General features: G+C 37.4%; 1 protein-coding gene across 1 annotated transcript; it reads left to right on the plus strand.

Annotated features, from left to right (window-relative positions):
* The first annotated feature begins 2,429 nt into the window (after positions 1 to 2,429).
* Positions 2,430 to 8,244, plus strand: LOC147557751 (tryptophan N-monooxygenase CYP79A68-like). The gene is made up of 2 exons (XM_086664292.1): positions 2,430 to 3,489; positions 7,442 to 8,244. Exons 1-2 carry the CDS (start codon positions 2,482 to 2,484, stop codon positions 8,111 to 8,113), a joined length of 1,680 nt encoding a protein of 559 aa, XP_086520418.1. The 5' UTR covers positions 2,430 to 2,481; the 3' UTR covers positions 8,114 to 8,244.
* Positions 8,245 to 19,236: the final 10,992 nt, after the last annotated feature.

Below are 19,236 nucleotides of genomic sequence, written 5' to 3' on the forward strand. Positions count from 1 at the left end.
TCGGCGTGAGTATTTGGTTCCACAAGAAGAGATCTAGTGAGGATCTTCGATGAGAGAGAGATAGAGAGAAATCCGGCGACTGTGAGGGAGAGAAGTAGGAGACGGAGATCTACTCTCTCTCAAAATCAAAACACAGAAAAAAAAACCCTAAAATTGTAAGGCTTTTTATACTCCTTATTTTACCAAGACTTCGGGACAAAAATAGAATTTTTTTATTTATAAGGGATATAAAAGTCAAAAACCTATTCAGATCTAACAATTCAGATTTAAAAAACAAACATCTGACTCGTATTCAGATTATTGCATATTCAGATTCAGTCATTTCAGTTCAGCAAATTCAGATTCAGAAATTTCAGATTCAGACACAAATGAAAAAACAAACAGCACCTAAATGAAAAAACTGGGGTGTACTGTTTTGGTATACCTCGAGGCATCACATGAAAAGTGACATTGATATTTCCTGTTTAGTCACATATTTCTTTTTCAAAAAATAGCCAGTAGGTACAAATGCTAGTCCCTTTGACGTTCACAAGTGGTGGAGTGCAGTTATAAAGGATCCGTATGAGGTACGGAGATTTCTGATATTGTTAATTTCGTTTCATGGAATCATGTTCTAAGGTGATTCCAACATATTAATTGCTTTAATATCATGGAATCATGATCTAAATTCACTTGAGCTGCACACAAGTTCACTTGCAGTTTCCGTTTGTATGTGTTTCCAACAAAATAACGAAATGTTCAAATAAGCATTATGTATAGACCGAAGTTTGAAGAAAAAAGAGTAATGAAGTTCAGTCTTTTAGAGATTATGTCAGTGTCTCCCAAAAGGGGTTTTAGCTATGTGACTCATTGTAATATTCCAAGTAGATATAAAAGCAGCAAACATTTCATAATTATTATTCGGTCAAAATATTTTTATAAAGACTAAACTATGACTTTATGTAACTATTTTCTTAATTTTCTCTTTAAACTTTAATTACGGCGTTTTTTTCCATTTACTTTTTTTTGTACAAAGAGGCCTTGCAAATCTTGTAAACTCGGTTTGCAGATGCAAAGCAAATTGAGTTTGCAAATCTCACAAACTCGGTTTGCAAATGCGAACCCAACCCGTCCTGAGGACATTGGATGCTAGTCAAGCACTCTTCCAACCTCTTATCTAGGATTGTCTTTAGGGGCAAAATACAAGACTAAGAGTTTGTGGGATCCCATTATAGAAATATTTGACTCTGGTAACACCGAATACAATATTTTGTCTAAGTAAAAGTTCTTATAAAATTGGACTTAATGGTCAAATATTTTGGCAAACTATATTCATGAGTCTTACAAGTAAACGATCGATATCTAGAAATATTACTTGATTAATGGATAAATCTAGAAACAACGTTATAAAAGTTAATGATCCTCTTTATTGGAGTTGAAACATCTATCTCTACCTTGTTTGAAAATGGTATTGAGGGCATTATTGAAGGGGCACTACCTACCCAAAGAACTTGAGAAATATCCCAAATAGGTTATAAAATGTATCTACCCTAATAAGTCTATTTTGACGATAGATAGTGCTCTAGAAAGAAAAACATTTTGCCTGAAAATTTTGTGAGGAAACTACTTTCTAGACCAAGACTGCCAGATTTTCTAATATTTTGTATTCAATTTTCAATTCACAAAATTGACTTGGACTTTCTAAAATCTTGCTTTGTGCTCTGAAGGACGATGATGATGAGTAGAAATATGAGACCCCGCCGGCCATTACCGAGATGGCTTTTCTTCATCAGAACCACTTTTATAAGAAATATGTAATGATGGATTCGAGGGTGCCCTAATCTTAATAGTAGTCTTGTTTTTTAATGAAAGTGTAATTACGAAACATGAATAATTACTAATCACACTACCAAATGGCGAAGGGTGTTATCATGCTCGAAAAGTATCCTATTCTTAAATTAGTTGCGCGCGAAGAGAGACAGTGATCGGTTTATAAGTGTGATCCCCCACTTCTTGAGGTGAACTCTGGATAAGAAAATCTCAAAACGTTTCGCTTGATTGAGGCCTAAGACAACCTAAGAAACTAAAATATTATTGCGGAATTATCAAACGACATGACTCGGTAAGAGTATATGTGTTACAGTATCAGTTAGATTCGAAAGGTACATTATTAATTAATAACTAATACGTTATTTCGTTGACGAGCAACTCAATTACTATATTACTCATATCCGATGTCATTAGAATTAAACTATATTACTCTTAATGATATTGCCTTCTCGAAGAACTATATTATCCTTATTTTATGTCTAAATGGAACACATTCCTCCTAAACTGTTTCACCCGCCGCGCCCGCTATAAACATTAAATAATTCTTGTATAAATTGTGACTACTCTCTCCCAACTATCTTCCTAAACTGGCATCAACACAAACAACTAGTAGCCACCATGAAGGACAATACCTCCTCTTGCTCTCCCAATCATAACAAGTCTACAACCTTGATGATTGAATTTGAGGTTCTTAACATAATACTCTTACCATCCATTCTAGTCGTCATCTTCGTCCTATTACAAGCATTGCTTCACCATTATTACCGTCGTCTAGTAGTAGTTCATCATGAATCCCAGCAGAAGCTCCCTCCTGGACCTTCACCCTGCTGGCCATTGGTTGGCAACCTTCCAGAGCTTTTCCTAAACAAACCTAGGTTCCAATGGGTACTAGGGGTTATGAACAAAATGGATAAAGATATCGCATGTATCCGTCTAGGCAATGTCCACATAGTTCCAGTGAAATGTCCACGGATTGCTCGTGAATTCTTGAAAAAGCACGATGCGGTGTTTGCATCTAGACCTCTCACAATGGCAACTGAGTACTCGAGCCGTGGGTTCTTGTCAGTTGTGGATGCAACATGGGGTGATCAATGGAAGAAAATGAGAAGGGTGGTGGCTACTCATGTTCTGAGCCGAGACAAACTCAATTGGCTTCAAAATAAGAGAATGGAGGAAGCGGATAACCTTGTGCGTCACATATACAACCAGTGCACCGAGAATGGTGGCGGTGGTGCTGTGGTGAATGTAAGATCTGTCGCTTGGCAATATAGCGGTAACGTAATAAGAAAGATGATGTTCAACAAGAGGTACTTTGGTGAAGGGAAAGAGGATGGTGGGCCTGGTGTTGAAGAAGAAAGATATGTCGATGCCATATTCACCATTCTATCTTTACTCAATGCCTTTTGTGTATCAGACTACATGCCTTGTCTTAGATGGTTCGATATAGATGGCCATGAGAAGCTCATGAAAGAAGCAATTGCTATCGTTAATATGTACCATGATCCTATTATTGATCAGAGGATTCTAAAATGGAGAAATAATACTAACAAGCAGCAAGTACCAATAGTGGAGGAGGATCTACTTGATGTTCTCATTTCTCTCAAGAACACCCTCAGCCAGGATGAGGACGTTAATGGTAATTATTTGCTGTCATCTGAGGAGATCAAAGCGCAGATTGCAGTAAGTACATTTCACTTAATTTAAACATACAACTTGAGGAGATCAAGCGAATTAAAGTAGCAACGATAATGGGTCCTTAGGCACGTTTTAATCCTCACAGTTGATTCTATGGATTCTAAGTTAAAATAAGTTTGTATCGTGGGCCACATGATAGGTAAAAAATAATAAGGCCACCGCTTTGGGGAAAGCAGAAATATTTCCGGAGAAGATGGTGGAAAAAAAAATCAAACCAAACACACCTTATAAGTCGCCGACAGAAAGTCGCCGTCCGGATGGTGCCGGCGACTTCATCATCTTCTTTATCTCCCTTCTCTCTCTCTCTCTCTCTCTCTCTCTCTCTCTCTCTCTCTCTCTCTCTCTCTCTCTCTCTCTCTCTCTCTCTCTCTCTCTTCTCTTTCTCTCTCTTCTCTTTCTCTTTCTTCTCTTTCTCTCTCTTTCTTTTCTGTCTCCGGCGAAAGGGAGGAGCCCCTTCGCCGGAGATGAGAGGAGGAGAAAAAAAAATCTTGTCGCCGGAGATGGTGGAAGTCGCCGGAGATGGTAGGTGAAAGGAAGAAGAAGATGAAAAGGATTTGGTTGTTTGGGGAAACAAAAAAATCTATTTTTTTTCGTTTCCACCCAAAACTTCACACCCCGGAATTTTTTTTTTATTTCCCCGTAACACCGGCCAATAATAAATGTTAGCTGACATTTGTACTTTTTTTTGTTTCCCTGAATTTGACTTGTCTAAATTTGATTTTTCTAACTCAAATTGACTCGAAATGAATTCAACTGATTAATTCAGCAAATATTTTGAATCAGACAAAAAACAATTCTGAAATCTAAGGTGCTGTTTGTTTTTTTATTTATGTCTGAATCTGAATTGGCTGAATCTGAATTGGCTGAACTGAATTGGCTGAATCTGAATTGAGCAGATTATTCTCCTAGTTAGATGTTTGTTTTTTGAATCTGAATTATAATGTCTTAATGAACAATTTGACATTTTTACCCTTATTTAAATTTTTGACAAACAAAACCTAATATATGTTTCTCTTACTCTTCTTCCCTGGACTAAAATAAAAAAACCCTAAAATCTTCTTTCTCTCCATCTCTCTGCAACCTCTCTCTCTCTCTCTCTATTAGATTTATGTGTTTCTCTCTAGGGTTTTTTTTATCTTGATCTTCATCCCTGGACTAAAATAAAAAAATCCTAAAATCTTCTTTCTCTCCATCTCTCTGCAACCTCTCTCTCTCTCTACTAGATTTATGTGTTTCTCTCTAGGGTTTTTTTATCTTGATCTTCATCCCTGGACTAAAATAAAAAAACCCTAAAATCTTCTTTCTCTCCATCTCTCTGCAACCTCTCTCTCTCTCTACTAGATTTATGTGTTTCTCTCTAGGGTTTTTTTATCTTGATCTTCATCCCTGGACGAAAATAAATAAAAAAAACCCTAAAATCTTCTTTCTCTCCATCTCTCTGCAACCTCTCTCTCTCTCTCTACTAGATTTATGTGTTTCTCTCTAGGGTTTTTTTATCTTGATCTTCATCCCTGGACGAAAATAAAAAAAAACCCTAAAATCTTCTTTCTCTCCATCTCTCTGCAACCTCTCTCTCTCTCTCTATCTAGATTTATGTGTTTCTCTCTAGGGTTTTTTTTATCTTGAGCAAACGAACAAACCCTTTTTCACAAGTGATTAGAAACAGAATGAAGAAGAGCAGCTATGAATGATTTGGTTTCTGGATCAACTCTGGATCGACTGGATTGTTCTCCATATCTCTAAAAATCAGCGGCAAGGTTCTCTCTGTAAAGATCAGCGAAAGGGTTTTCTCTCAGTCTCGTCTTTCTCGCTGTAAAGATCGACAAAGTAACCCTCGCCAGATCCGGCGAGGGTTCTGTCACTCTCCCAGTCTTTTTTTTTTACCTCTTTGGATCTATCTCAGTTTGTGGTGGTTATTGTATGTGGTGGTGGTGGTGGTGATTGTATGTGGTGACGGTGATGGTGGTGGTGATTGTATGTGGTGGTGGTGGTGGTGGTGGTGATTGTATGTGGTGGTGGTGGTAGTGATTGTATGTGGTGATAATGGTGATTGTATGTGGTGGTGGTGGTAGTGATTGTATGTGGTGATTGTATGTGGCGGTGGTGGTGGTAGTGGTGGTGGTAGCGGTGGTGGTGGTAGCGGTGGTAAAAGATTTGATCGGAAGAATATTTTTAATTGATGGGGGCATAAACGTCACTTAGCACATTTCAGATCTTGAGCCCTTGTTTCAGACACATTTTGAAGTCTGAAAAATGTGGGTTATTTTTCAGACTATTCAGACATTCACACAATTCAGCTCAAATTTCAGATTTTATTAATTAGAAAAAACAAACATCTGAAATCTGAATTAGTCCTAATTCAGATTTCAGATCTGAAAAAATAAAAAAACAAACACAACCTAAATCTAGTTGGATTTCAGATTTGACTTACTAAGAAAACAAAGAATACCTCAGTTAGTGAAGGCCAAAGTTTAGTCGATTGTGTTTATTGTTACTTAAACACCCAATTAAAATTTGACCAAGAAATTTTTTAAGTTCTTAGTATAACCTCACTCGGATGGCCCAAACCTCTTCTTAACCTCACTCGGATGGCCCAAAGCCGGGCATAGACGGGCTTTAATCAGTGGAAATTTCAATGCTGTCAGCTCCATTTACCTAAATCCGAAGGGAAATTTTAAATGCACTCACCATTTTGTTATATGCAATCACACCAGGGCTATTTCTTGTTCCAGTCAATGGAGATGTGAGTGCATATAACAAAAATGTTGAGTGTATCTAATATTTCCCGAATCCCAATAGCCTGAGAGAAGATCTTATGACCCACCTCAGCCCAATACAACAGGACCGCGGGGACCATGCGGCCATGCCCACCGAGTTCCACCTAGGGGCGGATCCATGGGGGTGCGAGGGGGTGCGGCCGCACCCCATGGATCCTCCTGAAAAATAATAATATAGTAAATATTTTTTTTTAATACAGGTATTTATATATTTATCTAATGATATGTGATAATGACAAAAAGATGGACTTGGCATTGTGGTTAGGACGTGAGTTACATTTTAGCTATGAGTGTGAGGTCGTGGGATCCAATCTTTTTGTCATTATCACATATCATTAGATAAATATACGAATACCTATATTAAAAAAAAATATTTGTATATTTTTTCTATAGATATATTTGTATATTTACACCCATTTTTAAGTATTTTATGTTTGAAGAGTACCGAGTTGTTCTGTTGTATGGCATTTTTAAGTTCATCTAGAGGATTTGCCCTTTTCGACAAAAGTATGTTGATGCGTCTTGCTGAATTTTACCCGTCAGATTTCGTTAGTCTTGACACTGCTACTTAGTTATCAGCTTGATAATTACATTAGGTACGAGGAAGAATGATGATTTTCCAAACTGGATGAGATTGGAGCTCTTGCTAGAACATTGGTGGAAACTAAGAGAAATAAAACATATTATTTAGTTTATTTACTTATCACTTTAGCACTAACTTTGCCGGCTGCGACTGTCTCTCTTGCAAGAGCTTTTTTGAAGCTAGCTAAAACACGTTTAAGAAACAAGATGAGTGATCCGTGGTTGAATATTAGTTTAATAGCCTTTATTGAAAATAAATTTTTAGTAAAATTGATAATGAGTCGATTATTAGAACATTTCAAAACATGAACTCTTGTAGAGGTTAATGCGTTTGTAATTGTTGATATATTAATATTTAATGAACACAAGTATTTTGTTAATTGTTTTGTTTGCAAAATAAAAATTTAGGTATATAAATCCGCACCCCCTAAGTAAAAATTCTGAATCCGTCCCTGGTTCCACCCAGGTGGACTCTCCATTGTTTGTCTAAATAAAACAAGAAAAAAAATTATGTCTTGACGTGCACACCGATAATTAATTAAAGAAATAGTTGGAAAGTTAATGTGAATATCATGCAGGACATAATATATGCATCCATAGACAATCCATCAAATGCAGCTGAGTGGGCAGTGGCAGAAATGTTGAATCAACCCCATCTCCTCAAGAGAGCAGTGGATGAGATAGAGAGGGTAGTTGGAAAGGATAATGAACTGGTACTTGTCCAAGAATCCCACCTCCCTCACCTCAATTATATCAAGGCCTGCGCTAAGGAGGCTTTCCGGCTACACCCTATCGCACCTTTCAACGTTCCCCATGTCTCTACCGCTGATTCTGTTGTCGCCGGATATTTCATCCCTAAGGGTAGTCATGTTTTGCTTAGCCGGACCGGACTTGGTCGGAACCCTGATGTCTGGGATGACCCACTTACCTTCAACCCAGACCGACATCTAAAGCCTTGCAGCTTAATTCCTACTAATACTAGTTCCTGTTTTGATCATGTTGAACTTACTGAGCCGGAACTACGATTCATCTCCTTCAGCACAGGAAGACGTGGGTGCATGGGTTCCCAACTTGGTTCTCTCATGACAGTAATGTTACTCGCCAGACTTCTCCAAGCATTCACATGGAGTGTTCCACCTGGTGAGTTGAGCATTGACCTCACCGAGTCGCCTAACGATTTATTTTTGGCTAAGCCGTTGCGTGCTTTCGCTCAACCACGTCTATCTCAGCAACTATATACTAAAATCTAGTACAAGTATTACTTCAAACAATATATGTAGTCCATTATTTGGTATCATGTCCTTTGCTTTCGTCTTCCACTACATTGTATCTGAGTAGGTGGGAATATCTAATATATTATTCAGACCCGAGGAAATGCTTGGTTATTGTGAGTTTTAGTGATTAGTAGAAAGAGTTTGAGTGATTTTCATTAAACCAATTAAAAGAGTACAATCAGTATTTATACTGTTTAGTGAGAGAGAGAGAAAGAGTTAGTTAATCCTAACAAACTCGTCTTACAAAAAGACTAATATACCCTCAGTATATAGGCACCTCATCTTCTCCTCTCTTCTTTATTTAACCACTCATTATTCTTACACTCTGTAAACATCATCTTCTCTAATACTCCCCCTCAATCTGAGCAAGGAATAAGATGCATCAGATTGGATAAAAGTCGAGAGAAGAGAGGATTAGATAGTCCCTTGGTGAAGACATCTGCCAGCTGCTCTGAAGTAGGCACAAAAGAGATTGATAGAACACCCGAGGACACCAATTCTCGAACAAAATGGTAGTCAATTTCAACATGTTTGGTGCGAGAGTGAAACACTGGATTCATGGCCAAGTGATGAGCTCCCATATTATCACAATGTAGTACAAATGGATGATCAATAGGAAACCCCAACTCTTCCATAATATAAGAAATCCACAGCAATTCAGATGTAGCATTAGCCATGGCTTTATATTCTGCTTCTGTGCTCGATCTAGCAACAGTAGGTTGCTTCTTGGAAGACCAAGCAACTAATGTGGAGCCAAGGAATACCCCATAACCAGTTGTCGATCTCCTGGAATCAGGACACCCTGCCCAATCAGAATCACTAAAAGCATGAAGAGAGGTGAGATCACCTGGTACAATAGAAATGCCTGATCCAAGTGTTCCCTTAAGATATCTAAGAATTCTCTTGACTAATTGAAAATGAGAGGTTCTTGGCGCAGACATAAACTGAGCAGCATAGTTGACCCCAAAAGCAATATCAGGTCTGGTCATTGTTAAGTATTGGAGACCACCAACTAGACTTCTATAAGGAAGAGGATCAGAAAGCAATTCACCATCAGTAGCTGAGAGCCTCTTACCAAAAGGAACAGGAGTGGAAAGAGGTTTACTCTCAAGTAACCCAGCTTTTTGAAGTAATTCAAGAGTATACTTGGTCTGTGTTAAGAGCAAAGATGAAGATGAAGAAGTTTGAACCTCAATGCCCAAAAAATAGTGTAAGAGACCAAGGTCCTTCATAGCAAACTCCAATTGAAGCTTTGTAATCAATGTTTGTAGAAGAGTAGAGGAAGACCCTGTCAAAATAATATCATCCACATATAATAACAACACCATGGTGTCTTTGCCAACAGTATACACAAACATTGAATGATCAGTGGAGCTCTTCTGAAAACCATAGTCCAAGAGAAAGCCAGCAAACCTCTGAAACCAGGCCCTTGGTGCCTGTTTCAGGCCATAGAGACTCTTGTGAAGCAAACACACTGAATCTTTGTGAGATGGATCAATAAACCCAGGTGGTTGTCTCATATAAACCACTTCATCAAGATAACCATGAAGGAAGGCATTAGAGACATCTAATTGCCTTATCTCCCAATCATTAGAAACTGCTACAGTAAGCACAGCTCTAATGGTTGTAGACTTAACCACTGGGCTAAAAGTTTCATTATAATCCAACCCATCAATTTGATTAAAACCCTTAGCTACTAACCTGGCTTTATACCTCTCAATGCTGCCATCAGAGTGTAATTTTGTTTTAAAAACCCACTTACACCCTAAAACATTCATAGAAGGAGAGAAAGGAACAAGAGACCAAGTCTGATTTTGGTGGAGTGCATCAATTTCATCTTGCATAGCCTGGCACCATTCTTTGGACTTGGAAGCTTGAGTATAAGATGTAGGGTCAGGTGTGTGATCCAAAAGTGTTATATATGCCTCAGGAAGAGGATGACATATGGTATAATGTGTAACAAAATCAGACAAATGCTTGGGCCTATGAACACCTGCTTTGGCTCTAGTGACCATAGGATGGATAGGTTGCACATTTGGTTCTGCAGAAGAAATAGGAGAATCACCACTTGAGATGTTAGTTTGGTGAACAGGAGGTGAGTGAGAAGCAGACAAAGAGGGATTTGGAGATGATAGAGGAAGCACTACTGGAGAAGGTACAGGAGAAACCCCTTGAGGTATAGGAAGCACTACTTGAGTTGAAATATTCTCATGAGAAGATATATGCTGAGTATCCAAGAAAGGATATGAGTCTTCATCAAATACTACATGTCTCGAAATATGAAGCTTCCCTGTACTCAAGTCCAAGCACTTATAACCCTTATGTAAAGAACTAACACCAAGAAACACACATCTTGTTGACTTTGGGCTCAACTTATCATCTCTTGTGGCTCCCAAATGTGGATAACAGGCTGAGCCAAACACTTTGAGTGTAAAATAATCAGGAACCTTTCCATCAAACAAAACTTCATAAGGAGACTTTCCATCCAGGAGTTTGGTAGGTAACCTATTCAGTATATAAGTAGCATACTCGAAAGCATCAAACCAGAATGTCTTAGGTACAGAAGCCTGAAAGCACATGGTGTTACCCATTTCTGTAACTTGTCTATTCTTCCTCTCAGCTCTTCCATTTTGCTGAGGGGTATAAGGACAAGAAACTCTTAAAAATATACCATTGTCATCCAAAAATTTCTTAAAGTCTCCTTTAGTCAATTCAGGAGCACCATCACATTGGAAGAACTTCACCTTAGTAGATAATAGGTTTTCATAAGCAGCCTTGAATTTCTTGAAACACCCAAGACTATCACTCCTAAGTTTCATAGGATAGATACATAGAAACCTACTATAATCATCCAAGAACAAAATATAATATCTAATACCAGAAGAAGTAGCAAGAGGGGCTGGACCCCAAATGTCACAATGAATAAGGTGAAGAGGAGTAGGTGTTATGCTAGATGAGAGTTCAAATGGAAGACATTTACTCTTACCAATAAGACAAGAGTGACAAGAAGATGGTAACTCTTCATTTGTCATATGAATTAAGTCACTTTTATGAAGAGAATCAAGGACTCCTTTAGAAGTGTGACCCAATCTTCTATGCCAGAGGGTAGGTGAGGCAGTAAGATTGGCTGCTAAAGCTTCTAAGTGTGTACCAGAGATGTTATCAAATTCTATAGGATACAAATCATTAACCATTGGTCCTTGTGTGATGATAAGTTGGGAAAATAAATCTTTAACACTATAGCCCCAAGGATAGAACTCAACTGAGCAATTGTTATCTTTAGTGAATTTAGAGATGGATAGTAAATTCTTTCTAAGATTAGACACAAGTAAAATGTTATTTAGATCAAAATGATGTGAAGAATGCATCACTTCAGAATAACCTGTTTTCTTAATAGGAACAGTCTTTCCATCCCCAACTATGACAGATTCAACACCATGATAAGGTTTAGAGATAGAAATTACCTTCTCATCATGAGTCATATGACTAGATGCTCCTGTGTCTGCTATCCAAGATGAAGACACTTTGTTTGATATTGGAAGAACATCATCTTCAACAAAAGCAACATTACATTCCTCATGAAGAGAAGTATTATCCTCTATAACCTGTTTTCCTTTATCTGAACTATCAATATGGAGACCAGCAAAATTTTGAGGAGAATCTGTCTCTCTAGCATTTGTATAACGAGAAGGAGCATATCTAAATCGACATTTACTTGCTTTGTGACCCCATTTGTGACATATACCACAAGGAATTGATGAAAAATCAAAGTTCTCAGCCTTTTGATTAAATGATTGTGAATTATTTTGTGAATTTTGATTTGTACCTGTCTGGTTTGATCTTGTTGTTTGATAATCTCTCTGTTTTGATTGATTTTGAGTAGTGTGTTGTTGATCTGAAGCAGATCGATTGGTTTGGCTATATCTTTGTTGATTATTTTGCCTTGTATTCTGAGTATACCTCTGGTTTTTAGATGATTCTCGTTTGACATAATAAGCTTGATCATCTGCCTTTTCATGAGATGATAGCCACTGTTCGTGATGAAGAAGACGAGATCTGAGTTCAGGTAGAGTGATTCGAGACACTCGATTATCTATAGTTACTACGAATGAATCAAATTCTCTACCTAAACCACCAAGTATAATACGAATCATTTCTTTATCTGAAATTTTATCATTCACAGCTGCGAGAGCATCAGAAAGAGATTTAATCTTCCTCAAATACTCATTCACAGTTGCTGATCCTTTCCTTTGATTTTGAATTTCTCTTCTAAGTAAATCTTGTTTTGCCTCAAATTCTTCAGCATATATCATATCTAAGTACTTCCAGATCTCATGAGAAGTTTTCAATCCTAACACATCAGATGAAATTGACCTAGAAAATGTGGCTTTTAGACATGATTTAACAAAATTGTCTTGTTTTCGCCAGATCTGATAGTTCGGATTCACCACTTCTCTTCCTTCTTCCATAATCAACATCGATGGAGCTGTGATAGATCCATCTACATATCCTATTAGATCATTACTGATTAGAATCGTCTCAAATTTATCTCTCCAAAGTAAGAAATTAGTCTCATCAAGCTTTTCAGATATGAAATTCGTTATATTCAAAGTTTGATGATGATTTTGAGAAAGCGATGGAGAGGAAGCAGTGTTCGAGCTTGAATCCTCCATTAACGAAAAATTGAAACCCTAGAGCTCTGATACCATGTGAATTTTAGTGATTAGTAGAAAGAGTTTGAGTGATTTTCATTAAACCAATTAAAAGAGTACAATCAGTATTTATACTGTTTAGTGAGAGAGAGAGAAAGAGTTAGTTAATCCTAACAAACTCGTCTTACAAAAAGACTAATATACCCTCAGTATATAGGCACCTCATCTTCTCCTCTCTTCTTTATTTAACCACTCATTATTCTTACACTCTGTAAACATCATCTTCTCTAATAGTTATGTCATTTTCTTTCTTTTTTTTCTTATTGAGGTACTTTTTTTAATTCACTTTATTGTGCATGTGATAAACTTGTTAGTCGTGTTGAAAATAGTTCCGAATCCAAACTACTATTTAGTTAATGATAAGTGAAAACAAAGAGCATTTTCGACAAAATAAAATCGTCAAAAAAAGTCAAAAACTGTCGGAAAATGTCTTCCCCGACAAAATAAAAATAGACAAAAGTAATAGAAGTCCATCAGAAATAGTGATGTAGATAAAGTGTTTCTTACCAATATTTTCCACCAAAATGTTTACTATATTCTTTTAAAAATTCATTATTCTATTTCAGCTGTATGGTCGGCCTTTGCCCAAAGGCTCCACCAATTTTATGGGCCTCTCGTGTGAAGAATTCAGTAGAACATAACATTTTAAAAAAGTGAACATAACATTGGGTAAAACAGGGCCACGTAAACCAACTTTCCAGGGCCTCTCTCTTCATCCTTTAGTAGCCTCTACCTTTTAAAAATGTGGGCCTCCATATAAAATGTTTATTTGTCCCCTTTCCTCCCATACCGGCTCTCTCTCTCTTGTGCAAAGTGTACATCTAAGCTCTCTTTGCAGTTTGGACTTTGTACATCCCTCTCTCTCTCTCTACGTGTGTATGTATATATATAATATATTACATACTTTTCAAACTCGCTTTGTGAGTCTAATAACAAATTCTCATCACAGATCAAACCCTACACTGTTAGGTACAAATCTGACCTTGCTTCGACAAGGTCACAGGTAGGGACGGAACCAGAACTTTTGTTGACGGGGGGCCGAACTATTATAGTCATAAAGTAGTTCGACTGCTCCTGGTAGTAATTTCAATCTTACCTACTTAAAATACACTTTATTGACATTAGTTAAATGATTACTTACAAAAATATACACAATTATGTAATTAACTTGTAACGGAAGAGAAGAGAAAAGAGATAGAGAAAGGGAGAGGCATAGAGAGATATAGATATAGACAAAAAGAGAGAGAGAGAGAGAGAGAGAGAGAGAGAGAGAGAGAGAGAGACTAGTTCTCTAAGAATTTACCTGTTTTCGAGTTATGATTTGAGATACAATCTATTTTGGTTAGTGAGAGTTCAAAATTTGGATGACTCGAATTGATTTCGCTTTACAATCGGAATTGATATAGTTAACATATCGAAAAGAAATTAAAATAAGTTAATAGTTGAAAGTGGAAAACAGAAACTTGTTGGGGAAGTTTTATAAGGCCTCCCCAATTTTGTTAAAAGGTCTCCCCATGAACCATTTTACTTGCTAAATTATCACTGAGGGGAGGCCTTTTAACAAAAATGAGGGGGCCCTATAAAATCTCCCAACTTGTTGTTGGGATAATTAGTTCATTGGGTAAGTTGATTGGTAGTGTGGGTGGTGAATTGAAACGTAAAATGATAGAACTAATAGGAAGTTAAGGCAGTTAGGAACCGGGCATTGACGGTTGTGAGTTGTGGTTTGTGGGCGGTGGAGGTCAATTGGCGTCTTTGATTAGGTCATTGACTGTTAAGAATTTAAGTTGGGCTTTAGATTAAGATTAAGGCTGGTTTAAGTTTGGAATAAAGGGGGCCAATAAAGGGTAGGTTGAAAATTTTAATTGTTTAAGAGTGATAAAGAATGGGAACATTTAAGGGTCAGGGCCACTCCTGGTCCTTACATACCTCCGTCCCTGGTCACAGGTCCAGTCCTGCTCCATCAGGCACAAATCTGACTTTGCTTTGACAAGGTCACAGACTAAGTCTTGCTAATCTGGCACATCCTCATGATAAGCCTTGCTTTGCAGGCTCCAATAAAGATTCAACGATGTAAGCCGTGCGAACTTGCAGGATTAAAATTAGATCCGACCTGTATTTTATGGTCAGGACAGTCTGGATGGATTTGAACCATACCAGTTTTGTAAATTGCTTTGTAAATACCAACGGCCTAGAGCTAAAGAGTGCCTATAAAATGGCCCAAGAACTCACAAGTAGTTAAGATTTTAACAACACCGAGTAATGGTGGTTAGTAGTGGTGGATTTTGGCATGTGGTCCGTCCATGTTCGAAGGGTCTGCGGACGCCCAGTGACCGAGCCAGTCAAAATCTGTCTGCCCTATAGATTTTTAGCAGACAGACGCGGGCAAGGGGGGCTACCTGACTGTCACGGAGTAAAATTCGACTCGACACTGTCGTTTATTACCCGTGCGACACTTATGCTTAAGATCTACCTGGGAAACAATACCTCTTTGGTGTCGGAATCACACAAGAGTTCTAAGCTACTAAAGTACTTAAGAGAACTAGCAAGAGTGCTCTACTAAACTACACTAACACTTGGTGGAAGAAACTCTTTTATTGCCTTAATAACTCTCAAACACATATGTATACAAGCATGCTTCCCAAGTCACTCACACTTGGACTCACTTGCTTGGATCACTTCTTTGATGATTCACAAATGAGGGGTTTAACCCCTATTTATACTACTAGACCCTTACAATGGATGGTTAAGATTAAAACACATGTCTAAGATCTAAGGGCTAGGAAGTGTGAGGGATTTCTATAGAAATCTCTAGAAACTTTCTAGAGTACTCCTTAATGCTCCATATATCTCTGGACAATTCCTCCCTTGGCAGCCCATAAATGCGTCAATCATGGTCCAAGTCCATTTGCTACGCCCAATATGATGTCCTCTTGAGTTCTCTAGCCAATTTTAAAGGCTCTCACGAAGGAAATGGGTTTCACATATGGCCATAGGCCGGCCCATTACTTAGGCAAAATTTATGGGTGTGACACGACGTACCACCCGAGTCCGCCCGTTTAGGATGTCCGCTTACCCGTCCTTAATAACTATGAGCCAATAAATGTTTAGAGTAAGAGGTAGTGTTTGATTAGATTATTCTATGATATGTAACCCTCAAAATCAAAAGAAGCCCAATTTTTTTCTTTCCTTTTATATTCGACTCGCTTCTACGCATGTCTCTTTTGATTCTTAATAGCGAAACCTACGCCTTAAGCATAATCTATGTTTCCTTCTCTTTTAATTTTTCTCTAAGAAGCTTAATTATTTCGCGGAAAGTGTTGAATCATTTACTTGTCTGACTCTCTTGTTGTTATTGTTTACAAAGTTAAAGAACTTGGTGACTTTGTTTTTGTCAAATTATGATGTATACCCGGTGCGGCCGACCTGTGTCATGTATGTCCGATTAGAAAAACGGACACGGGCCGACATTTTTTAGAGAAGAGTCGAAATACATGTCCGATTTGTCTGCTTGCCCGAGTGGAGAAGTTTGGGTTCCGTCTGTTCCGCCCGGACCGGATGGGTAGTCGTCTGTGGACTGCATGTCTGGACCGTTTCCTAACCCTACTTCCATCCAAGCGGACATCACCTTCATCATAAAGTCACAAATACAAATAAAGAAGGATTCTTCATTTTGGTTGTGATAAGATCCAAATGATTTATAGATAAAGGGAGAGGGTCGTCCACTTTTTCATATTTTCCACGTTTATTTCTAGGGAGCGTTCTTCCGTCTGTACGAGCACCCCATATGACCCAAAATTTCTCTTCGCGTCCTGAACGCCCCCTTGACTCTTCTTCTTTCTATTTTTAAAGATCTTGCAAGAAAAACCTAAGGTTTTGGAGCTTCAAGAAACCTTGCTTACGAAGATCTTAATTCTTGGGAAAATAGTAACTCAATCAAGATTAGATCCTCAGCTTCACGAAGATCCAATGTCCTTGCTTGAGAAAATTTGTGTTTGCTTATGGAGGGTGTTGGGTTATGGAGTCACCTAGTGTTCTAAGTGGAATCTCAGACGTCTAATACGTCTAACACTAGTTTCTCAGAATCTCATGAATAAGCTAAAGATGAACTAGTTAGGGTTAGAGATATACCTGAATCGCTCTCCCACAGGTTAAATTGATCGCCTTTATCCCCGAAGACCAAGAGCTTCAATTCGCAGCTCATCTACTTGAGACACCCGAGCATCGACTTGATCTCCTGTTTTTCAAGTTAGCTAGAACTCTAATAAGTAGTTAGACGAAGAATGCTTTCTTTGTTAGACTAGATAGATAGCTGAGGCTTTTTTTTTCTCTCTTTGCTTAAGGAAGCAGAGATAGAAATCTTGTTGAGAAAAATACACACCTATTTCTGTTCTAATGAGGTCTTTATATAGAATACCTGAAGTCAGAATCCCATCACATCAACATTCATTATGATGAATCTTACTTGCTGGTTTGAGGAAAAAAATAATAATGTTTCAACTAAGCATTTTATTTAAATGTTAGGTGATGTGGGTTTTGTCAAATGTCTGTGACAAATGAAGCTTCTTGTAATGCTATTCAAACTTGGTTCCTATTATAGGTGCTTATGATTTTCTTTGACTTTCTAAGTTTGAACTATTAATAAGTTATCTTAAATCGGTGGGCAATCCGAGTTCAAAACAAAAAGGAATATCATTCATTAAGTTACCAACTTCTCAAATAAAATATGTTCTTGACTCTTAATTAAGGGAGCTTTCAACCATGGCTTGTATGCTTATCATATTTGTTTTAGGAGCTTTCTATACATGTATCATATTTGTTGCTTACAACGTTATAATGAAGAGGCAACAAAGTGGGAAAAGAGGGAGGTTTGTGCGGATGTGCAATACTGCAATTAACATTGCTTAGATGACCATATTCTCTCAAAAGTTAGAATTTCTATTCAACACGAGCACTTGTGCTTCTAAGAGATCTAATGTATAATTATAGACGTTCTAAAAAAACATGATTACCGTACCCAGGTTGGAGTAACTTCCATTTGTACATTGGGAACTTAAGGTAGACGGTCTTCAATTGCATCAGTAAGCACATACAGTTATGCAAGAATTGTAAAATATGAATGCGTATCGTGTTTGTTGCTTTCAACCATCATTCCTAACATATAACGTTATAATGAAAAGGGAATAAAAGTTGATACCCTTTGCTAAATACTATGTTAATACTCTTTTATTTGCTTCAATATTAAACATCCTCATGTACGAACCACTAATTGTATGTTCTTTATTTAGTTGTAATGTTGTATGAATCAAATAAATTTAATATTCTTCAGCGCAATCTTTTACAACATCCAACCGATAAATCGGGAAACACGTCAAGTTTTGAGGTATGACTGATTCTTTTCGCATCACGACCACAATAGATAATGAATATATATAAATTTGTGAGAAGTTATTTGTACCTTTCTAACTTGTTAATTCTTTTCGTATGGTTTCCTGAAAGAAAACTAACCATACATCAACTCTATTAGAGTACCCCCTATATCTACTTTGAATTTTGTGATGTGACAATCACTTTAGTGTTATTTTCCCAATTGTTGTACATATATGCACATCAAAGTGAAATAAGAAAGTTTTAGTGCTATGCCTTAATAACATAGATCATAGTTGAACAATCAACCTGTTGCATATATGCACTACATTATGGTTTTGTTTGGAAATCAATAATAACGGACGGGCTGCCGTTCATTGGGATGCACGTTTTGGGAGGTAAATGCAATACTAACTCTTGCTCTCTCCTTGGTGTATGTTGTTTGACGAGGTTAGACTTTTCTTCTGTCTGTATCGAAAAAGAGGGTGTAAGGATTGAAGACCATGGACATAATTTAAATAATTTAGTACCTATCTTCAATATCGAGTTGTAATACCTGTAGGTCATTGTCTTTCTTTTGTAGAGAAAAAATAATTCCTGCACTTATAGGTGCTGGTGCATCAACTGAAGCAGTAACAGACCCAACCTCACAAAATCCTGCTGGTAAAACTGCAGCTAATACCATATTAGAAAAAAGACTAATCAGAGTTTTCTCTCAAGTAAGATTCAGAAATGAACTTTTACTTATCTCAACTAAAATTACAATATTACAAGTCTATTTATAGTCATTTAGTTAGAGAAACTAAGAGAGAGATAGTTTGTTAAACGTCGCGCCGTAAAAGGAGGTTATAAAGGTGGAAACCTAGTGAGGTATGACAAACATGAAGCTGAGCGGGAATACAAGAATTGATTATGTCCTCCTAAGAAAATTAGGATTAGTATCTCAATGCCACTTGAGAAGTAACGATTGAAAATGCATGGTCGTGCTCAAATGGATTAATAGTTAACCATTTATTTTGG

This window comes from Eschscholzia californica, unplaced genomic scaffold (genome assembly GCF_041429995.1).
Source record: "Eschscholzia californica isolate CP2 unplaced genomic scaffold, dmEscCali1.0.p SCAF_2, whole genome shotgun sequence".
Taxonomy (NCBI): domain Eukaryota; kingdom Viridiplantae; phylum Streptophyta; class Magnoliopsida; order Ranunculales; family Papaveraceae; genus Eschscholzia; species Eschscholzia californica.